The 24,431-nt window shown below is 40.8% G+C and overlaps 1 protein-coding gene across 3 annotated transcripts; it reads right to left on the bottom strand.

The window, feature by feature from the left end:
- Nucleotides 1-750: 750 nt before the first annotated feature.
- On the bottom strand, nucleotides 751-24,431 carry SPPL2A (signal peptide peptidase like 2A). Of its 3 annotated transcripts, XM_082060580.1 has the most exons (17): nucleotides 24,288-24,431; nucleotides 20,889-21,008; nucleotides 19,568-19,750; nucleotides 19,025-19,114; nucleotides 16,455-16,588; nucleotides 14,245-14,396; nucleotides 13,388-13,484; nucleotides 11,622-11,723; nucleotides 10,880-10,961; nucleotides 10,529-10,603; nucleotides 9,771-9,827; nucleotides 9,560-9,613; nucleotides 9,025-9,124; nucleotides 8,090-8,167; nucleotides 7,609-7,769; nucleotides 5,513-5,546; nucleotides 751-1,127 (listed from the first exon to the last, which is right to left on the bottom strand). In XM_082060580.1, the coding sequence occupies exons 1-17, from the start codon at nucleotides 24,339-24,341 to the stop codon at nucleotides 1,096-1,098; spliced, it is 1,605 nt and encodes a 534-aa protein (XP_081916706.1). In that variant the 5' UTR covers nucleotides 24,342-24,431; the 3' UTR covers nucleotides 751-1,095. The 3 variants fall into 3 exon arrangements, with proteins under 3 accessions (XP_081916706.1, XP_081916705.1, XP_081916707.1); XM_082060579.1 differs by lacking the exon at nucleotides 5,513-5,546; XM_082060581.1 differs by lacking the exon at nucleotides 9,560-9,613 and having other exon boundaries at nucleotides 5,511-5,546.

Genomic DNA, 24,431 nt, shown 5'->3' with positions numbered 1-24,431 from the left:
TTAAACACATGCATTGGCCTTAACTAACACAGCACTACTAGCGCTACTCAAACCTGTTGTTTTGTCTATCGATTGCAAAGAATTTTCAAAAATAGTTTCAAAAAACAACAACAACAACAAAAGTATTGTGTAGATGCAAAAGCTACAAAGATCTGTCCTGTCTTCCCCCATCCTTTTGAACTGATCCACAGCCCAATGGAGTTCACAGATACAGGCCTGGTCTCAATGGGCAGGAGAACATTTCACACACCTTCCCATCCCCAAATAGCATTTCTTGAACAAAATCCCACTTGCCTTTCACACCATCTTGTTTGTCAACTATTCAAGGAGCTGCACTCCAGTTTCCAAGACCATTGTACAAGTACCTCCCCCCTTTTATTTTTTTTAAATGCGTGGTGATGTATATCATCCAAAGACTTGCATCAAAGATGAGCAATTTTCACAATTAAGGCATACACCACTGATTCTATAAGGGGAGCAGGGGGGAAGCTCACAACCCCAAGCTGAATTTGCCCCATCATCTGTTTTATGGCTTACAATGTACACAGACTAATGTACACACTGTTCATTTAATTACTTGTAGTAATGGAACTATAGTTTCATTCTTTAGTTGCTACAGTCACATTACCATCCAACTTTGCATACAAAATCTGGAAAGGAATCCTATGAAGGGTACTGTACATTTTTTGTTTAAATGAAGCTTGAGTAGTCTTGATCAAAATTAAGAAAACATTTAATGCGTCAAACTGATATGGGCAAGAAACTTTTATAAAAATATACTGTATAGAAACACATTTGGAAAATCACATACAAAATATCCTTTTATTTAAATTGAAATAAGGCACGGTTTTACTAGCTATAGTTTGTCTGTAAAAATGCAAGTCTATTTTGATTACTTTTATGTTATTAATATTTTTCGATAAAAATATAGATGCGGGAGTAGAAAACCCTTTTACACAGAGTAGGAAATACTCTATTGTAAAACTTCACCAAATTTATTGTAATTCACTTGTAGAAAGTTTGAGTACTATTTGAAATCAGGATCCTACGTGCTATTGTCCTCCAGGCTGTTCACTGGCTGATGCTGTGCTCTCTTCATTTCCTGTATAATCGAGGTGTTCCATCATCTAAAAAAACAGAGAGAGATGGTTCTTCAAGAAAAATTGCTTTTCCCCCCATTGGTCCAAAGTATTTGTTAGCTAAGAGAAATATAATTAAACGCGTTAGAGTGCATTTTAGCAGCGCACAGATGAGAATTTCTCTATAGATCAGAAAAGTATTCAAGCCAAATCAAAGCTCTCTTAGCTAATGCTTTCCACTATAAAAGTATTCTCCAAACAAGGATCCAGTCCTCTACATGAAATTAAACTTATGAGTCAGAAGTGCGTCAATTATTAAATACAGAGAACAAAAAAAACAATAAGAGTTAAACAAATTTTTCAAAGAAATGGTTTGGACAACTGGAAATAGACTCAGAGCCTACCTGACATTTTCAGGTAGCAAGCCATAGCTTGAGCAGAAACAACAAGCTTTCTCGTTTCCTGACTATCTTATAATTAGTAACGACTAACTCTATTGGCAACACTTCTTTGTAAATTTGCCTTTTATTTTAAAAAGGATAAAGGAAATGGAATTGTAAAGTCCCACAACAGAAGAGAATCTAAACCAGATCATTATATAGATTGATTATGCTTTCCAATTAATGTAACGGATCAGGTCACCGGAATAGCACAAGAAAACGTTGTACTTTTCCTGTTTCCCTGCCTGTTGCTGTGTTCCTAGAGGGCAGTGAAGGCTCAGCTTTCCTCCCTGGGACAAGGCACTGAATAAACTACAGAGGTAATACACATATTTGTTAGCATGGCAAACCGAGCCCCTTCAGTGTGAGGGCTTTAGAATTACGCGTAATTAGAAAGAGGCCAAGCATTGGACAGTTTTGACATCTGAGAGAACATACAGAAGGGGTAAAACTGATGCTGAAAAGCAGAACATGTCAAGGAGCTGCTACACCCAGTGTGGCAGGATTATTAGGACAAAGGCTTAATGCTTTCTGCACCAAAAGGCAGAAAACCCCACATATGTTCTTCCATAGCGGCACATCCTGCCTAGGAGGAAAAAGCCTCCCTGTTTTTCTGTCAAACAGCTGCTCACTGCTTGGGGTCTAAGCTGGGTGGATTTCCACGCCACGAGGACACAGCTGCTTTCTCGTCCTGCTGACACCCGCTGCCAGGCTCTGACGCTGCAGTGTCATCGGCATTTTGGTGGGGTATAATTCTATATGTAGGGCAAAGAGAGTAGTTCCATTAACTTCTCTTGCCATGGCCCTCTTTGACACCAACACAATTGTGTCACCGCAAAGTACACAAGCATCCCTCATTGAAAGCAGGTTTGCTTCAACAAGCTGTTTCCCAATCAAGAGGCACCAGCATGTCATGCAGTAAGTCGAGATGACTGCTCCAACTCCAAAACCAGCCATGGCGACTTGGGTAAGGCTTAGGAGAGCCTAGTGGCCATGGTATTCATCTGACTACAACCCAAAAAGGTCTTTCACATCTCTCCTGTGTCAGAATCCAGGCACTAGTCTTGCCAATGCACCTGAGAACCTCAGCAGCACACGCTCAGCCCAGCAGGGAATATCAAGCTCCTGTGCTAACGACAACCTTGCGTTCACTTCAGTGTATCTAGAACCATCCTTGACGAATTCATATCAAAACTCACCCAAAGCAAAAAATAAACACTGCCTACAATTACAGAGGTCAAACTGCTATTTGGAATGAAGACTGAAGTATTTGTTCTGGGAAAAAACAACAACAAACCCCCACACAGCACCACCTGATATCAAGTAATGCCATGGACCTTCCTTCATCCTGGGAGCACTGACTAACAGCTGGCATAGCGCAGGTACTTTTGGTAACGTTTTGTAAAATGTTTCCCTATTAAATTGACAAGATGCTTCCAGAAGGAAAAGTTAACACGATTTGCATCAATTCAGCATATCCCAAAGTCAAAGGTTCTTCTCTTAATACTACAACTAGGTGAGAAGCACAAAATGTACTTTTGCTGGAGATACTACCTGTATTTGAATTTTAAAGCCTCTGCTTAATAGATCAGATTTTTAAGTTAAGACCAAAATGGCTAGTAGAGGATAATGGGTGTTTGGGGTTATTTTGATAGACATAAATGTTACAAGATGCCCCCCCAAAAAGCCACCTCACCCCATTTCTAATCTCTGCACCATACAGGATTGTCCACAACTTGAAGTCAAAGACAACAGACGCTTTCCTAAAAGTGTCAGATTGCATTAAGCAGCTTTTTCCACGAATGTATCTCAACCGTAGGTTCTCTCAGGACAACCCCATCCTCAAAGCCTCAGCAGAAGCTGCACGGATCCTTACAAAGGCCAGCAGCAAGATGAAGGCACCATGCGAAAATCCGGGACAAAGCTGTCATTTCAAGCCTTGAAAGAGCCAAAGGAATCAGACCGTGCGCTGTGGAGAGCTGATGAACATTTAAAGTCAAAGAGATTCAGAAGCTTTTCTCCCACATCTGAATTCCTGACAGTTTTTAAAAAGGACGGTCAAGATAGCTTTGTAACTAAAGCACATTTATGTTTAACCTGTCTCCTAACATGGTCGACTATTAAAAACTTTTTAAAAAATAAATAATAATAATATTTTTTTAAACAAATCGCACACAGAGCCAAACTAGAAATGGCAATACAAACTTCTCTCTGTAAAAGAGCAAACACTTGACTGCAAGATTCACTGATGACGTTGCGTTCACTTAATGCTTAACAATTTACAGCCATGAATTTTCATGTGTCTGAAAATGTGATTTTAAACTGCAGTTCTAAACAGCAGGTGCATGCAGTGTAACATGCCTGTAACAAACCTCTTGATCTATTATTTCGAAGAGATGAAAAAAGCTTGCTAAACACTTCAAATTTACAAACTCTAAAAGGTTGCAAGACTATTATATCAAGTCGCATTAGTCCACTAGATGTTTCATGATGTTCATAAAATTATTTCATAGATTGTACTAATGTATTTTTACATTAAATCATTAACTGGGAAAAAGTATGAAAATAGTTTACCATGCAGGCATACACAAGGAATATAAGCAAACCAGAAAACCTAGGAAAAACCTTTATGATACGCTTCACAGCAGCAATACTGCCCATACGGCGGTAGGAAATAGGTATGTTAGTCTTCCAAGAAATCCCTGTGCTGCAGTGAAATGTTTTTCTGTGCAGCAACTCATTGCAGCTTGAGACTAACTCCAAAAGAAGCCACACACAGCATAAGTAGGATTTAGGGCTGCATCGTTACACAGAAACGCTCTCAACTAAGAATTCTGGGGCATCAGAACTATGTTGGGGAGTCAAGTATTACCCATGGGGATAAAGCACAAACTGAAATACTGCTTTTAACAATCCTACCCAAGAATTTGAGTGCACACGGCAGCACGGGAGAATTTTAGGTTATAAAAATACAGTCTGGCCATCTGATTTTAACTGGCACTCAACCCCTCCCATTTCCTAATCTCCTCTTGGTCTTTTTTTCTCATTTCTTTATTATTAAAGCTTCTTAATCAGACTTAAATTGTTGAAGTACTCTTTATTAGAAGAAAGAAGCTAATGAGAAAGTACTTTTTAGTTCAGAATTTAAGACAGCGGCAGCCCAGACTGTCTGCAGTGTATAGGGCAGACAAGCTACACTTTATAAATAGATGTATAACTCTAGACTGACGACTATAACTTCAAGATTATATTCAAATGCTTAAGCTCTGCAAGAAGCTGCAATTTGAAAGCCTGCATTGCCCTCTCCACGCTGTGCTTGAGAAGCTGACAGGTAAAATAAATAGCATCAGTGTTAGCAGCCATGAGCAAAAGCCTCTTCAGGTTAAACCTTCTGGCTGCCGTCAGGAAGCTGAGCAGCAACAAAACCACAAAAACTGCTCTGAATCCTGGAGTCCTGCTCCCGATCCCCCTGCGAGCACTGCAGACAGTACAGGACAAAGGACACTCGCGGGTAACACGATGACAGAGGGACTGGAGGCACCATTACGAATTATAATGCTGAACATTGTAAAAGAGGACAATAAAATTGTTGTTGAACACTAAGCAGGTTTTCATGTCAACACAGTGGCACAGAGAAATTAGGTGAAGGACTTCCATGTAGGTACCGGTGGAGGAACTAACACCAATTCTAAATGAAGACACTCCTAAGGATTCGGGAAATTATAGAGACATACCAAGCCTGCCTTCAGGCTTGGGAATCATTGGTATTTTATTTAAAATTTTCCTGTATTCCTTTTTTTAAAAAAAAAAAAACAACAAACCTAATAAAAACAGATTTATAGCTTGCCTTCACTTTCACCCTCTTCTATTGAATTACTCAGAAAAATTAGAAAGAAGCTATATGCAAAAACGAATGAAAAGAGGAAGCAGAGGGGAAAAAAGAAACCATAAGATGATTAATAAAGTTCCATTAAAAGAAGGCCATAATCACACCTTGTAGCAAAGGCGTCCTGGAGGAGTCCGATACCTAAATAAAATTCATTGCGTTATTAAGATCACACATGACATAAGTCAGAAAAAGCCAAAACTCAAAAACCTAACTAATGGGCTATAATCAAACAGCAGCATTCCTGAAGTTTAGTTACCTGCTACACTTTAAGTTCTCTTGTGCCCCTGTTCCTGGGGCGCTTTGCTCTACCAAGTCTGCGAGGTTCATGGGTTCCCATGAGGACACAGCAAATCTATACAGGGCGGGCACCCCTGTCCATGGGGCTGCTCTGCTCCAGACCAAGTGACCATCATTGTAGCAAAAGAGTGGCTTCAGTCACCCTTCTCTATCTTTTCTCCTCAGAATTAGCACTGAAACCTGACAATTTCAACCCTGGGTTTGTGTGTGTATGTTTCTTTGTAAGTTCAGTAAGGACAGTTTGAACTACAGCTTTACGGCAGGAGGACGAGACACAAGAGAGATCAACACTGCAGCATTCTGAGAGAGCAACCTGAATAACACTCTCCGGGAAAAAATATAGAAAAAACTCTTCAAAAAGAAGAAAAATAGGAGTTAGTAAAGTTACACACAGGTGTTCAATCACAGATAAATCTAACCCAGGGGTGGTAGAGTGGGGGTGGAAATGAATATTTTAAATTGTGCCAGAAATGAAGTAATCTGACCTCAAAACAAGCTGAAGTTCAGAGCAGTTTTAATCCTTCAAGAAACCAGTTGAAAGGACATGAAATAACTACTATGGCAACATAATTCTTCCCAGTGTGAGTTTTGCTATGAGAAACGCAAGGACTCTTTGTCACTAACGAGACTTGCCAGATTTACTTAGGCCAATCTTACTCAGAACTCAAATGAGGAAAACAAATTACAAAACTTTTTCTCCCTAACAGTCCCAGAGTTACTGGGCTTCATCTATGCAACAATGTTTATTTTAGAATGGCAAACATAACCAATTCGTATATAAATACATAGTAAGGCAAATTAATTATGACCTACAGAGCAACATTTCTATTCACTGGACCTAGGAGAGAAGAGTTGTTTTTGTAGACAAAATGACAGGGTATCCAGTTAACACTGAAGATCTCCTGAGTAATTTCATCCCATGCCACCTTCCAGTGGAAGGAGGTGTTGAATATTAGCTCAACAAATGGCAGCATTTAGCTGATCATGCTAATGGAGCTGCATGATGCAGTTTTTACAAGATTTACCATCACCTGGACTTCCATTGATCCACTTCAACCTTTCAATCCAGAAGCTGAAAAAGCAGGAGCTGCTGCTTTCCACGATCAACTTCCTATCACCCACCTCCAACTATCCATTCTCTGAGCCGAGCTCAACACAGCCTGGATACAGGCGATAGCTGCTCAATTCAAACCATATTGGATTGTAGGTCTCACACAAATTCAGAATGCTGATCAGTCTTCCGATAAATGCCAGGTCACGATGGCTACTGGCACGCTCAGTAGGGGAATGCGCACACACCAACAGGCAGAGAGCTGCGGGGATTTTAAGGACTGCAGCTCCTGCGCAGTGTTAGAGAAGCACAGGGGAAATGCAGAATACCCAAGGCAGTGTGCACAGTGTGTGTGCTGCGAGAGGAAACAGCTCTGTGAGCACCCAGCTGTTCCGCTGCTGAATGCTCCATGTAATCCTGATAATGATGATGCGTGGAAAGCTTCTAGAATCCTAACTGATCAACTTTTTTGAACTGTCTCTTACTACAGGAATAGTGCGGATTGTAATCTGCATGCTTAGCTCAGTGACTCATGTTACACCACATCAAGATGATAGTTGAAGAATGTTAAAACACACACACAAAAAAACCTTTCAAAGAAAATAAACCAGAACAAATTACTTTTTCCCATAAGTACTGAACCAGTTGTTTCATCTCCCTGAAGCTTTATTCTGTCATCTCAGCTACTAGACTAAGATTTTCTAAGAGTAAAGACTATTTTTCCTTATTTGTTGCAGAAGATAACCAACGTTAAACTAGCAAAAATCAGATTGTGGTGATATAGTACCAAGTACTTAGAGGAGCATACACTCCAAGGAATCAATGCCAAAATACTCCAGACATCCAGCCTACCTGGTAATTGCTTCCTTTCCAGAACTTCTTCATCTCTTTGCGCTTCCAAGCAATAAGCGAGCTAGTAATGAGTGTACATGGTACCAGATAAAGAAGGGCAGGTTGTCCCATCTTCATTAATGCCAAGACAATGAAAGTCAGCACCATACCAATGGCATAAGCTATAAAAAGATATTTATACATACACAATCAAGAACAGCTGAATTTTTAAATCACTCATTTAGTAAGCCAGAATTATTATTTTTTTAAAAGCAATATCTTACTTGTTAATATAATTGGATAATATAATTGCTCTGTATTTGCAAGCTCTCTCAAGCAACTGACTATCACAAAGAATACTCACCTTAAATATGGGCAGGCACATTAATGAGATTAAGAGATTCTTGACAACATTGAACATTTACCTGAAGAAAAACTATCTACTTCTGCCATTTAATAAAGAGCTAGCATAAAGATTAAGTGCCAAAATATCACCATTTACCTATTGTACAGGAGATGTAATATATAGAGGATGAACTTGTTTGAACATCAAATCTTCGACAATAGGCAACCAGAAGCCCTTGAAGATAAAAAAAAAAAAAGAGGATTAATATTTAGCCATTAATTTCTTTCTCCTCAATCCTCCAAATCAAAGCAGTATTAAAAAAATATAGTAAAACTTCCCATTACTCTGTTATCTTCTTCCCATTTATTTCAGGAAAGCAAAGAACCAGTTTAAGAAAGCCTATGGTTAGTCTTGAAAATCAGAACCATAATGCAAATATAAGTCAAGTGAGCTTGGTATTAAAAGGTTTCATTTTTTTAAGCAAGCTAATTACATTGTGGTACTTTCAATTTGGGAGGCACTAATATAGGAGAGTAACAGCCTTGTTTTAATACTTCCATAGGATTTTAATGTTCCCTCTGAACAATCAGCAGTTTTGGCTCGGTACAAATGGAAGGAAAAGAGGGAGCACGCTGCTCACGGGCTGGTGCCTTGTGCCCGACTGCAAGTAATTTGCTCAAGACTCCAACCACAGCAAAATCCAGCTCTTCTGAGAAAGATGGAAAAGCTTGATAATACATTTTCTGCTACCTCACCTCTAATTATGCAGTCTAGGATATGAAACCACTATGAAGTCACAGAATACTTGCTTTTGGTGAGATTTCTATGAGATTTCATCAATACTGACAACTAGATTTCTCTGTGGGACCTGTATTTATGCAATACATTGCAATAGAAAAGCAAAAACTTCACTATTTAAGTGTTCTATAATGTACTAAGTTTCCTTATATTGTGGCTTTTGTTGCATTCTGCACTGCCACATTTTTTGGATTTAGTAATTACTTTGTGAACTGAACTCTAATATAAGTCAGTTGAGAATCAAAACCAAAATATTTAATCGTAAGTTACAACTGGGAAAAACATTTGCTCACCTGGGACAATAATGTCTCCAAAACCCAACAATGAAAAGGGCAAATCACAGAGTGTTGATGCAGAGTAGTCAAGTCTAGGCACTCTAATAACCACAGGTAACTGTAAAACAGTAGTTCAGAAGCCCACATAAATCTGTTCTAAAGCATCCTGGCATTTTGTATTTTATATTTGTTTGTTTGCTTAAATCATTGAACAGTTTTAAGGTAATTTATTGTTAATGCAGAACTTCAAAACAGGTAGAACCTGAAGTAAAAACCAGAAACCAGCATAGAGAGTGGATAAAGCTTAAGGCAACAGGGAAATTGGAATTTCAGATTTACAAGTAATATGCGCACACACACACAATAAAAAGTTTAAAACAACATTTAACCATATAACGAGAATAACAAATCTGGATTATTAACCTAACTATAGAGTATTGATCAACGATATCCAGGCCCTGAAGAGAAATTTGGACAGTCAGGTTTTCCCCAAAAGAATAGTCTTTTCAGAGGGAATCATTTAAAAATCCAGTATCTGAAATACAATCCTTACTTTCTCATGGGGAGCTGAGCGTTCAGTAGGGACTTCCACCAAGTTTCCATCATTCTAGGATCAAACCCAAGTCAACAGGTATTTAATACTTAAAAGAAAATAGCAGAAGCTGGCTATATTTTGTGAGAAAGTTATGCTGAAAAGCACACTATGAATTAGCTACAAAATGTCAGTATTTGTATGGTGCACACGCTAAGACAACTATTCATACCTTTTCACTGTTGCCAAAAGGACCAGCTGCAACTTCAACCATTATACTTGCCCCATTCTGAAATCAAGGGGATATTTCAAAAGTTAGTGGTTTAATATACCAAACCATTCATACTACGTTTATTAAAAACTGCTTGTACTTCATCTTACAATTCAGGATTAGAAAAATCCAGAATATCGAAAGGAAGGCACTAGTATCATACAGTATTATATACCACCACATTGCTTTGCATTAAAAACACATAGTCCAGCCTAAAAGAGCTGTTTTAAAGAAAAACAAATGACAAATCCACTAGATGTGGCTGGAAGTTTAGATAAAAATGTGTCAGCTTTTTCTACCGTGAGCTTTCTGCTTCTAAATAAAAGGAGGTGTGCTTGCACACAGCTCACACCACACTGCAAATGAGCACCGCGGAAAGTACGAGCACACGTTCCAATATACGGGGGTTGAAAGCAAAAGAAGGAACAAAACTGGAGCACAGGAATTTCTCATCATCACTCTGCCACAAAACTGGGGACAGCTTATTTCTGGCCATGGGACTGCTGAAAACGTAGTCATTTAACAACATTTACAGCACCTACACAAGCAACACAAGATGAAAATCTGGGCCGCTGCTGTCTTAAAATGGGGAAAAAGAAAAGGAAGTCAGTGTTTCTGCATCGAGAATATCGAAAACGCTGATCTGTTTGGCAAAAATGCTGCCCTAATGTCCAGACAACATTTTTGGGTTTATTTTAAAGAGAGATTCACAGACGTACCTTTGTGATAAATGGTGTTATGAAGACAAAAAACACATCATACAGAAGGAGAAGGCCTAGAAGTATCACACAGGACTGGCAAAAAAGAACAAAGTATTACCATAGGTTTTCAAGGACTGCACAGTTAGATTCTGGTATCGTTACCATATCACCCTGTTACAAAGAATACCCACCCCAGCCCACCTTTTTATTCTGGCACAGCATTTAGAACAGGATTCACTTCTTTTATTAATTATTAAAAACAGTAAGGGTGTTTGTTTGTTTTAAAGTATCTCTTGAGTATTGAAAACCTACTAAACTCACAGATTCATGGCATTAGAATGCTTGCTTAAGGTAAGCAACTTACAGTACCTTAAAGTTGGGCATTTTCAGTGTTTTAATAAAGTTGAGGCAGAAAGCAACTCCCAAAATATCTTGCAAAATCCAAGCCCACCTAAAAATAAGAACACGTTTTTACACATTGTTCAAATTACTGCTGGAATCTAAGTGCAATAATGACTTTACATTTTGCTGGAAACAGCAAGATCACGAAGTTTATTGGAAAGTGAGAAATTAGTTTTTAGGAAGTATTGCTACCAAAACCACTAAAATATTAGTTTCGAGATGGTCAATTTACAACTAGGCTCTGATCATAAATAGGTAACTGTTCTTCATCAGCCAAAATGAGCTGAACAGAAGCTGAAACAGGGCCTTGGTGTTCACGTGTATGATTGCTCACTTGATTGGAAGCTCTACATGACATCTGGCACCAGATGTTACTTCGGATTGTACTGTAATATTTGTGTATTTGTGCTCCACTGGACCATAGGAAGACCCTTTGCTATTTCTGCACTTTTTTCCTCTGTGGCAGTCATTAGCAATCAAGCTAGTTTTTCCTCATCTTCATAATTGTTTGAAACTCCAAATTACCACACGGTTCATTTGTATAGCTTTGTTCTCTATCATTCCCATGCTTGTTAAGCTTCATAAATTATTTCAGGACTTTTTTGAAATCGGTACTGGAGTTTAGAAGGATGCCATGTTCCGTGCTTAGTTACACGATGGGAAGTTCATTAATGACAGTTACTCTTTCAATTCAGAATGCATCACTCACCTATCTTCATTTCGAAACACTGCCCAGACGACAGCTGCTGCTATGCAGAATACAGCAAGGAAAACAAGCCTCACTTCAATGCTTTTGTTGCCACACGCAATCCTAAAAGAACATAATTACATTTAAAAATAAAGCTTGCAACAGCCAAAACAGATGCCTGTGCTATCGCAAGTCCTTAAGCTGACGTGGTGTTTCCTTACTGAGGGCTTCGCCTTTGCCCATTTGTTCCACCCGGATTCAAGTGACATTATTCTTGCCAGTCCTTCCTTCTCCAGGCTGCCTTAAAGATGTGCCCAGAGATGCTAAGCGGAGTTGGATTTTGATGGCAGTGTGGTTTAACCCAGCAGGCAGCCACACACCACACAGCCAGTCGCTCACACCCAAAACGGGTGCTATATGGTATGGAATATCCTGTCTTCTCACTGGCAGGGCCAGCGTGAGAGGCTGAAAAGTCCCTGAGCACTCAGCAACTCAAACTTCAGTGCGTTAATAACATTATTCTCATTCTAAATCCAGAACGCAGCACCACACCAGCTACTAGGAAGAAAATTAACTCTGGCCCAGCATAAACCAGAATAGATGGTCACTCCTTGTTTCAGCAAACACATCCAGGGAGGGCAGCAAGAAGATGAATTTATTTAATCCATTTCTGTCATGTAACAATTATGCCAACGGAACTATGTCGGTGAGGGATGGTCAAGTCAAGATTCCAGAAAGGGGTAGTGGTGGTAAAAATCGATTTTAGGACAAGTAATACAAGATTCAAAACGGAATAACTACACATTGCAAAATTTTGAACCAATATCTGTTTCCACTGCCTACTTAATTTTCTGAGCCAGTTCTTGAACTGATATAAGTAATGGAAGTAACACCTGTACTGCACCTTACACAAAACCTGCTGGTTTTTCTACCAATCTCTACCTTTGATGGGCTACTGGACCATCTGGCACTAATACGCTATACTAAATAACAAGCAAACATAATCCTAAGCTTCCAAGCTTATAAGCATTGTTCTTTTGGGAAAAAAAAAAAAAAATATATATATATATATATATATATATATATATATATATATATAACTTGTTGCATTGAATGTTAGGGGTTTTTAAAGTGAAGACACAGGGGAAGAAAAGAGGGACATTCCCATACTCACTAATAGCTGCGGGATATTTAACCCGGAGGAATAAGCAGAGGCTGTCTGTATACTGATCACCCACTGCCTGAGTTACACTGTGGCCACTAAATTCTACCACACAGGACATGAGCAACGTGTTACTCCACAAGAAAACATTAAAACTTGGTCTGTCACAAGTACAATACACAGTAACATGAGGGGAAAAAACCCTCTACTGCCCATAGCATAGTACTTGCTTAAAACAGTCCATTAAGAGTTGGAAACTACTCAGCGTTCCCACCCCAGGAGAACAAAGTCTGTGCAGAATCCCCCTTCACAGAGTTCCCTGGTGAACAAAGGAAACGGGCAATCAGAATTTTGTAAAACTGAGCTCAGACAGCCAAGCTGAGCCTTTCCATTTTATCATAGCAATGCTTTAAAATAAAGATAATGCAGCAAATCTCCCACACCCCCATTTTAACTCTTGATTATGCTACAGGTCCCTTTATTATCTGTTGAAGGAGCTTGTAATTTTCTTTTGTAAAAATCCCCCCCACTCAACTCTTCTCGTATTCTCACACTAGCTTGAGTAGCAACCAGAAAATACCCAAAAGAAACCTTATATTTATAACAATTGAAAGGTGTACAATACCTGCACTGCCCAAATGGTATTTCTCCTATTAGTGCCGCCAGACAGTTGTACAGACTCATTGCAGATGCCAAGCAGAAGACTGCTATTATAACGTACACTAAATAAAACGAATGGAAGAAGGGAATCAGTGACAAAATACAATAGAAAAAATAGCAAACAGGCATCAAACACACCAAAGTACATTTGAGGTGAACTGTTAACAGCTGCAGCACAACACAGCCATTGGAGACTACAGTCAGCTGCTTACAGAAGGCTCTGAATTCCGAGAGTTCTCATAAAGAAAAGACCTGAGTTTTGAAACATTTGAATTGAAAACTTTAAAAAATTCCTCCCTTGAGGGCAGGGGAAAAAAAAATAAATATTAAAACCAAATTGACCAGTTTGGAAACTACATTTTACTGAAATTACATAATTCAAGAATTTAGCTTATTGATAGCACGCCTGAGTTTACTCTGTTATGGTAGTACCAGTTCATCTTAATTAGTGCACTGCGGCCACAAATGGAATGATAATACAGCAACACCTAACAAAAGCTTTCACTCTAAACACTACTAAATCACCATTGCCATCCACCCAAGAATGTCAACATATATAATGTGCTTTTTTTAGGAGTCAATAGTCACCTCTCCTCTACATTACGTCCTTCAGAATAAGGCTGTCAAGCAGCCTTTTGTAAGCGAGTAGAAGAAAGTTTCCCTCTTTTTAAGTAGCAACTGCATCTTGTCAACCCTCGACTCACACGTGGAGAGAACAATTACAAAACTAATTTTCATTGAGAAAAGTAGCTTTTCAGACTTAGACACCTCACAAGATCATGCAGAAAAATAAGTGAAATTAGAATATCCATTGTTTCTTACCTAGCCATTTGTAGAAGAAATAAAGTAAGACCAGCATGACACAACAGATGACAACGAACAAGATAACTGTCACAGGGGTAAAAGTGACATTTTCTTCCTTCTTCCTTCTTGTTTCTCTCTCCCCAGGACTTGCTATTGCTTTCAAATTCTCACTGTTTTAAGAAAACACCACACACAGATTCTGAAAACATTTCACTATGACCAGAACTGCTGGTTATAAAGCATTTAGACTCACAGCATTTCAGTTTAATCCTTCATCCCATTATTAGACTTAACAATTACAGAAAAATGGTATGCTATTGTTCGAGTTTCTCTCAATATTTAATGAAGATACGCACTTCTAAGGCAGCATACATCACAGGAAAAAGATCATTAACTGCCCTCCTTTCCAGCTGTGTGGTCATTAAAGAGTAAAACCTCTGATCTATGTGAGGAAAATCAGACCAATATCAAAACTCTTAAACACCTTTTCAGGATGCACACTCAACTCTATTAGCCCATCAGCTCTGACTACAACATTTATTGGATTAAATGTAGTTAATCTGATAGACTCATCTATGATAAATCAAAATAATGGGAATGACACACTGTTTTCAAACCTCCACTAACAGATATTAAGTGTCTGCAAAACCCATTCCTGTTAATAGAATGAAGCTAAGTACTAGTTCTTTTACCCTCATACCTCATAATTACAGTGAAAGAGGGGTGTAACTGGGGATTTTCATTGAGAGTAAGATTTCTGTGCATACATACTCCATATTTATACCTCACCATGCAAAATAAGGAGACTTAAATTGTTGTGTTTGTTCTTTGAGCAGATAGCCCTAGTACTCTTAAGTACAAACAGCACCGCAACTTGCCCATCAGATAGCGTGTTCCTAACAAATCCCAGGACCAACCTACAAAATGCTGAATTCAGCACCAAAACAGCTTCCTTCAAAAGAGAAAAACCCACAGGACTAATGTACTTGGTTAGATTAATCACGTTCTCAGAGGACATGCTTTGAGTAAGCAGCTTCAAAAAATAAAATAAAGCTCACCCAAGATGTATGAAAGTGCACTTTAACAAGTTTAATATAATTACATCTAGCTATTTTCAAAATGGGAGACAGCATCACATTTGGTTGTTTTAGCATTCAGCGCAGCCACACCCTATAGCACTGCAGGGTAAAAAAGCAGCATAATCAGATCCAACCTTTAAAAAAAGAAACACCACTCCCCCCCTTCTTTAATCTCTTTAAAAATCACTAGGATTTGCATAACTAGTGGGAAAGAGGAAGCTGTTGTTATCACATACAATCCACTCCCTGCTGTTCTGGGGGGCAAAGCACTGAGAAGCCCAGGTACCAATGCACACCGGCCCATTTAGCGCATGCACACACCCCAGAAATGCTGCAGAGTAACACCGTGCCCTGGAAGGCCGGCAACATCCAGCTTAACCCCAGATGAAACCAGTTCGGTGCACCGAGTGTGCTTCACTTCACAAAACCAAGCCGCATACCTGCCCTTCAAGCACAGTGCAAAGCCCCTAATACCCCCTCGTTTCCCCACATTTGCCACATTCTGCACTTCCACTGCCACCCCTTCCCTGCACCAGGGCTGCTGCCTCCTCGCCCCTGCCTGCTCCTGGAGCCGCTGTTACACCACCAGGTAACAGGCAAAGCTGAAGCTGATAAGCCTGGTTGGACTTTAACTGTCTGGAGCCACCCAGACACAACCAAACCGCACTCCCAGTGCTCCTGGTGACAGGAGTGCGGTGCAGGGACAGCCCAGAGGGTGCTGCACAGCCAGCCGGGAGCGAGCAGTTGTACAGATCCTGCCAATGCAGACACTACATATTAATACAACGACATACGTACCTCTTGGATCACTGGATTTTAAAGGTGTCATTAAAACATCAACGTTATCTCATGGATATTGGAGTATGATGATGTTAGTTATAGAGTATGTGGTAGCTTCTCAAAATCTTAACTCATTCCTCCTCCCAAGAGCTATTATCCCTCAGGGACTGTTACCATCTACTGCTCAAAGTTCCTACAGTGATTTTTCAAAGGTTGCAGTGCTCAAGCATTTCATGGCAAAGCAGCTACTCACACCCAGATCTTTTTAACTTCCAACCTAAAATAACATATTTTTTTACTAATAATAGTGACAGTTTTTACAACATTTGTAACCCACATAATTTAAGCAGTTCCATTTAACAAACTTACAGTTCTGCTACTCCACTCCAGTAGCCTCCTAGTGCCACTGTAAAGACAGCAATTAGGAAGATGACAACCATACTGCAATCAAACTCCGGCAAAGGTGGTGAATACAGAGTCACATTAACTTTACTTCCAAGTGTCTGAAAAATAACAGAAAAGTTGGTTCATAAGGACAACAAGTAAATTATATTGCTTATTTTTCCAACAAGATGCACGTCGTGATTTCGTGCTCTTAACCCACACAATGCTGAGAGAAAACAATGTTTTCAATTTACTGCCCAAGACATCCCATATATCTGCTTTGGTCATTGTAAAGAAGCAACACTTTCAGGATGGCCAGTTTTGAAAACAACCCCATTACTACTGCTGCGGAAACACAGGGATACCACAAGACAAAATAGTACTTCTTTCTATTATCTCTGAGAAGTTGTGCCTCTTGCCCAAAAGCTTTTCATCCCCCACAGAATCACAGAAAGCAAAACCAAGATGCTTCCATTTGACTAAAAGGTGACATTTAAGAAACAAAGGATGATAATTTGACAGGAAATGGAAGGTGGTAGGGAAGAAAGGTTTGCTGCTGTGGTCAAAGTAAGCCAAGACACCTAAACCAATCCTGCAGTGAAAACAGACTTCAGAGATGAAGCAGAAAAACAGATCTGTTAACAGCCTGCATGTGGGATAAAAACAAGAGAGGAGAAGACAGGCCAGGGAGGCTGCGCTACAGGAAGATCACACCGGCAGTGGAGAGGCTGAATGGGAACCTGAGTAGTGTAGTGGAATACACTGGCCATATGTGAAGACAGCAGGTTCATTTCAGCATCTGAACGATGTAATTACAGATACTAACCTTACTGTAGGCTAAAGAAGTCCGAATCGTTAATTTGGCTGAAGTTATGGAAGTTAAGAAAACAAGAAAGAAAATCAAGTTCTAGTGAACTATTGTAGTGGTATGAAGTGGAACATAACTGTCAAGGCTCATAATATACCTGACTCAAATGGTGACAGCTAACTGAGATTGAGCCTTCTATGAAAAAGTACAAAGAATGTTTATACAACCTTACTACCATCCAACTGGTGCTGTCTCTCTCTTCTAAATAAAAGGAGAAAGTTGGAGGCCTCAAAAGAGTTATAACAGAAATGCAACTGTAGTAGGAAGAATACAACGGCTGCCAGCTTCTAAGCAGCACATATCATTCAAAACAACAGCTACCAGCGACATGACAGAAGGCTTTGGCAAAAACTACATCAGAACTAGGAAAGGATCACTTGTAGTCTAGTTCCTCTCTGCCTTGACAAAGGCAGGCTCATTATAAGACAAAAACAAAACCAAATTCTTTGATTCACTAGCAGTATGAGACACCATCTGGCACACTCATCTACCAAAGTCACTTGGGTGAATTACTATAGCTGTGCAGAGCGATGCTACGTGACAGCAGCCCAAGCAGCACCAGGCAACAAACTGGGGCAGAGAATATCCAGAACACATTATGGATCTAACCTTGCCCTGGTTCCCTTTCATGTTAGTAGCATGTATCTTAAAACCACTCAACTAAGCAAACAACAACTGTCTTACTTGAACAAACTTCAAGACAGAGGACAACCTGAACCAAAACACAGTGTTCATCGAGACTATGACAGACTGAGGACAGTCATCACAGACCTTCAGTCATGTCAATGCTCAGCAAGAACCAACCTTTAATGGGAACAGACATTAAAAAACCAAAGTCCTGTACACCTAGGCGTAATTTCTGTTTGCCTACTTACCTCAGAAAACCTCCCAGGGCAGCTCTGAAGATCAAGAGCAGAAATGGTGAAGTGAGCTTGCAAATTGAACCCAAGACGCTAAGACTACGTAGGTTAGTGCTAGCCCCTGCTATTCACAGAAAAACACGGACAGAGCAACTCCTGCCTGGCAAAGCTATTTAACACTAACTCAAAACCGAAATCACAACAGAAAAAGCCACACCAAAGAAAACATACCATTTTATTTGAAACCCTCTGCAATATTCTGTATCCTAATACTACATGTCACGGAAAAACAGCCCCAAATACCCTCAAAACAAACTCCCCTGCTTATAAAGTCGAGGAGGTACCACAACTACCACATTTTAATGACACGCTTGGCATCTCACCACGAACTCAATGGCAGAAACTCCAATTATACTGCTTAATTGCTCTGTAACAGATGCTGTCGTGCTCTATAAAGAGAGAGCTCATCATTTGGCAAGGACAAAAAACCCTCACACCTTCCTCGAAATCCAGCCTGGTCAGGCATCTGTGATTGTATACAAGTCTACTGGATGGCTGCTTATCTTGTTTAGCAGGAAGACTTTTAAGATTAACCCCCACTCCAGTTAGGTATTATGTTTCCCATTCTTCGTGTTCTAAGTAATCATTCTCTCAAATTAACCTGAATTAGGAAGACTAGCACTTCCATGACTTAATATCCACCCTCACGTGTATCTATGCACATTCAAATCAGGCAGACATCCACATCTGACTTGACATTATTGTATTTATTTGTCCAAAAGCCTAAGTTTATACAAACAGTAACATGCTGAAGTTATATTACTTACCAGCTGCATATCTACTATGTCATTATATCTTATAAGAGCAACTGGAATAGTCACATCTTCAAAATCAGTCTTGTTATCTGAAATAGGAGACTAGAAGAGAAAGTGCCAGTGGTAAGTATATTGAGACTATTTGCAAGGAGGTGAGATCCCTAAAAGCAAAATATCCTTTCAATTGCACTGTAATTGTAGGAAGAAAAAAATATAAATATCTCATTCATCCCATTTTCCAAAAGGTTAATGAAAACAGATGTACTTAAATCAAACAGGGAACAGGTTAAAAATACAATTCAGCTGAAGATACTTTTAGATGATAGAGCACAGCATTGCACAGGGCTAAGTGGGAATGATCCTCTCGCTCTCAGTAACAGCAGTTCACACCAGCACAGACTGTGTGGAAGGTTAACAACTCGTGCTGGAATCCCCCACGTTGCCAGGGTCCTCTGCTTTTGGGGTTTCTCTCAGCTAAATCTGCACAACACCGCATCAGGCCAAAAAGACAAGGCAGTATTTCACTACAGAAGAAAACCAGATGTTCTAACTTACCAGCCTAGGTTTACTGGCAATCAACAGCATTGCAGCACCCAAACTTTGTGCAATTCTTGCTTTCTCCAAAAAAGTGCAGTTTCCTCTCATCACAACAACTGCTTTGTCCTTCATTAGGCCAGAAGGAGCTTCAGAAGAATTGCAGAGTACCGTAGAAGTCAGGTTTTCCAGAGCCCTGAAAGTCTGCAGAGAAGAGGGAGAAGAAGAACGTGATGCAAGTAGGAAATGTGATGCTGCAAACTAATCTAGAAGACATTACCATGCTATGCTCTCTAATTTGAGGTTTGCCAGAAAGAGGCATAACAGAAAGGAATCATTAATTCAGGAATATAAAATCGGAGCAGCAGTTTCTACAGCTCTTTCTAAACACAATTTCAACAGTTGTTGCTGTAATTTAAACATAAGAAACTGGTTATATAGGAAAATCACTGCCCGTAGTTCTGGGGAAGCCAGTGCACATTCTGTGATATTTCCAGGCTTCAAAAGACAGATACAACATGACCAGAGTTCTGAAGTATAATACTTGTTCAAAAACAGCTGACGAGCCTGACAACGTATTACTTATTACAAAATATTTTTTTAAAATCTGTCCTTATTTCAAAGTTGAATTTCATATTGACAATTATTTTTACATTAGTGTCAGTTTTCTTCAGTTAGTCAAGACATCCCAGTGGCCAAAGTAGCACAGCAAGGATGTTTGGGGCTGACAAATGTTTTTCACTGTTCTATATGGAGCTAATCTGGTGATGCCTGACAGGAGGGAGCAGAGAGAAGACTGCTTGATCACTTCCAGACAAAAAGCATTTCCTAATGAAAATCTGTTTCCGCCTCACAGCCTAGTTTGGCTCCAAGGAACACGCTCAGAAAATATGGCATGATGATAAATTCCAGATAATCTCCTATTCCATCACATTTTCAGGACAATTAAACAGAAGATGGAACTGATATGTGAAAACCATTTCAAACGTTTACAACATTTTGTAAACAAATGAACAGAAGTTTTACTCCCAACTTTATAACCTGGACATACTCATAACACCTGAAGAAAAAGATGAACTATATCAGATGAATACGTAAATATATTTAAAACCCGTTCTAAGCACAGGGAGAGTATCACCATTGTAAACTTTAGAAGTTGTTTTTTTAAAGTATAGAACTGTCCGCTATAGAGATCTTGTGGGGGTAGGCAGGGACACGACCCAAAAAGGTAAATATTCAATGTAGCACCTATTTAACTCAACATTTTGAAGACCAGTTATAGCTGATCCAAATTCATATTGCATTCTATTTTTCTTAGGGAATATGATTATGAACTACTTACAGCATTGTCCAGGCTCTTCGGAAGAGATACCCAATTGGAATTGTAAATGCTGCAGTAATCCTTGGTGGCGGGAGGCACCCCATCTCCAGAAGCGTGCAGGATCCCCTCATCCGCCGCTACCTGCAATAAACCAGCCTGTTGTCAATAAATAAAGCTCAGAAGATGAGATCTAGAATTTCCCCTACTAATAAAGGTATTGTATGGCAACTCCTAGAAGATTTTTTTATCAAATAACTGTAAACGCAAAGATCAACTAGTGTACTGTAAGACAAATTAGTATAATTAAGGAAACAACGGAGTCTCCTCATATTACATGAGGGACTTGGAGTAATCTTATTTCTGAATTTCTGATACTTTTAGGGATGTATTCTTCTCCCCAAGCATTAATAGACTCATAAAAGTGGATAAATGAACAGCATAAGGATTAGACGTAGCTACAGGTGCAAAGTATTGAAAACTACTTTGTATCTCAAATAAGCATCACCTTAAAAAACCTGAGAGATCATCTTATCTCAACTGCTTTTCGTGAGAGAGAAACCGACCTAAATATCAGGAAATATCAATAGATTTTTTTAAATATTAGATCCCATAGTAAATTCCAGGCTTGTCTGAAAGAACACCAGGATATTAAGCTAGAAGTAGGCAGGGATAAGGAAGGAAAGCCCAAATATTTGTCATATGTACAATGCTAATCATTAACAGTGCCTTAGAGGCTGCTGTATCAGTATTCTGCAGCAAGTGGGAACTAGAGAGAAAAGAAAAACATGTGACAATATTGTTTCGGAGGTTTATGTCTGCCTGGCTTGAATAGCAAAAAACCTTCTTCAGAGAAATCCATTATACTGGCCACAGCGCGTGAACATCTGCGGGAAAACTGTGTCAAAGGGCCCGAGCACATTAACTGTTTAACATGTAACGGTTCTTCGCCCACCAGCTAAGATAAGTTGTTCCATGATTTATGATCAGCACCAAAACTACCAAGCTTTCCTCTTAAGTGCACTCACGTAAAAGTATAAGCTAACGGCAAACTGAAAGCAGTAAAACTTCCAACAGGTACAAACCCCAGATGTTTCCATCCACTAAAAGCTCTTTCTGCTTCATGAAGTAGAACAATATGTGTTTTTTGGGTTCCCGGAAATCAGGTTCCAAGGCTACACGAGCATAAGTCTTCCTAGAAGGAGGGATTACTTGCTTATTTGATACGCGTGTGTTGTTTGGCATGCTTCCCTTCTCTGGGGACAGGTCAGGAAACACAATTATTGCTCACCAGACTTAAAGATGATGGGAAACGCTACACGCTACACCTCACTTGGAACATCCCATTGAAATCCTGTTGCATCCAGGTGAACTTGCATTGTGTAATTGCTTCTGTATCCTTTCAGAACATGCCAGGGCTACTAGTTTGGGTACATGGACTTAGAGTCAGATGTGCTGCTGAACAGTGTAAAACAAATCCTACTCTCAGCATACACGCAAAGTAAAAACTTCTCACTGGGCACATTTTCAATCTTGCTACTTAAGTAGAAGACTAACACTGTGTCCACAAAACTGCTCCTGAACAGATTAACCTGCTTCCAGAGGCCGACCTGCTCCAGCATACAGATGTTCCCACATGGCAGAGAGGTGTGACAGCCGTCCTCACCTAAACGGGCATCATCATCTCCTTTCACTTCAGGTTCAGACAATTCCCAATGGCTCCCCACCTTCAAACAAACGTCCTCCTAGTTTTGACAGGTGGTTCTCTCATCATATTGCCTTCCTTTACCACCTTTAAGCTTTTATTGTATAATTCCTTGTCTTTGGTAAAGAAGAAGACGTCTCATACTGTCTCTTAATGCTTATTTGTCCTAAGACATCCCTGTGCTGCAGGGATATAAACGTGGGCTGACTGTTGAGCTTTGGAGTGCACTGGTGATCCCAGAATACTGGAAGTTACATGAACCAGGGGACACAGAGACCAAACCAAGGCTATATTTACAATACCCATCACCGTGTCTAGATAAGACGCACAGGAAACTCAAAGGTACGGAACAGGGAGAAGGTATTTTGCACATAGCAAGTAACAACATACGCCTCGCTGAAACATAACAAAGTAGGAAAAAACTAAGCGTGAACAGAACAAGCACCATTTCCATAGCTGTGCCAGCAGCCCCACGACAAACAGTCTGTCTGTCCTGGCACTGTGACCCAGGTGCCTGTGCTCAGAGACCGTAAGTCTCACTTTTGATTTCTATTTTCAAGCTTGTATCACACCCCCAAAGGTATTGAGTCGGGTTTTAATATTTCCTGCTGGTAGAGACTATGAGGGTATAAACATGGGAACTGCATTTAAAAACAAGCTACTTTCACCATTAATATGCAGCTTCAACTCATGTTAAGACTGGACTATCCCAAATACCTGCTGCCTTCCCGAGCGTTAACTCCCCACCCTGTTAGTCTCAGACATTGTTCTTGAGGCTGAACGACCTGGTCTACAGCTCCATTTGCAGAGGAAAGGAGGAGGCAGGCTATGGAGGAGGAGGGCAGGTGAAGCCCCTTCCCTTGTCAGCAGCTGCAAACCATTGGGCTAAGGAGCAAAGCCACCCTTCAGAAAACCCCAGCGCAACTGGCCATGTCTATGTGGGGCTCACAAACAGCAAGGGGGAACTCTGTAAGGAGACACAAACTACTTCACCCAAAGGCACTCAAGGCTTAGCAAACTGCTGTGCACCTCCTGCTGAGCAAACCCGGGGTGACCTCCTATACAGAAACATACTCTGCCTTACCAAAACAAGGTAAAAATCACATCAAAAACAAGCAAACTCCAACAACAAAACAACTTTGTGCAGCAACATTGAATGTAAATATGCCCTTCATACTGTGTATGCAGAGCACAGAGGTTTCTGGCTTTCCCGTGTCACTGCTCCATCGGACAAAAAGCAGCGACCTGTGAGCTGAGAGACACTGCAAAGCAGCCCCGTACAGGAACCGGAACGGTGAACACCTGAGAGCCGACACACACACACCGAGGCTCCCTCAGCGGCCTCATTTGAACACCTCTGCAAACCTCTGAACCACTGTCCACCTGCGCTGGCACCCGGGAGCTCATCACCCAAACCCGCCAGAGCGAAGCCAGGCCCGGGCAGGGGGAGCCGGGGGAGCCGGGGCCTTGCCGAGGCAGGGCCGGGAGGCCCGAAACCGCCGGACACCCCCCGGTACCAAACCGCCTCCGAGGCGCCTGGAGCCGGGGGCGCACACCAGCCCCACCGGCCCGCGGGTCCGCCAGGGAGCGGTTCCAGGGACAGGGAGGCAGACGGAGCCCCCGGCCGGCAGAGGGGAGCGGCCCGGCGCCTCCCGCACCCGCCCGAGCGGCGCGGCCCAGGCAGCGGCGCCTCCCGCGGGGGAGCAGCGCACCCTTACCGGCGCCAGCAGCAGCCCCCAGAGCGCGGCCCACAGCGGCCCGGCCGCGCCCATGCTCCTCAGCCGCCACCTGCTCGGGAAGGGCCTCGGGCTCCCCCCGCGCCCCGCGGAGCCTTCACCGCCGCCGGCTCCCGGAGCGGCGCC

The sequence above is a fragment of the Streptopelia decaocto genome, assembly GCF_964273445.1.
Source record: "Streptopelia decaocto genome assembly, chromosome: 9".
Lineage (NCBI taxonomy): Eukaryota > Metazoa > Chordata > Aves > Columbiformes > Columbidae > Streptopelia > Streptopelia decaocto.
Note: the sequence above shows the minus strand (reverse complement) of the source record. Positions and strands in the feature narration are given on the sequence as shown.

Excerpts from the sequence above, each read along its gene's own strand:
- SPPL2A (XM_082060579.1), bottom strand. The coding sequence starts at position 24,341 with ATGGGCGCGGCCGGGCCGCTGTGGGCCGCGCTCTGGGGGCTGCTGCTG. Across the intron at positions 21,009-24,287 it reads GGGGGCTGCTGCTGGCGCCG|GTAGCGGCGGATGAGGGGAT; the intron begins GTAAGGGTGCGC and ends GGTTTATTGCAG. Across the intron at positions 19,751-20,888 it reads CGAAGAGCCTGGACAATGCT|ACTTTCAGGGCTCTGGAAAA; the intron begins GTAAGTAGTTCA and ends TCTTCTCTGCAG.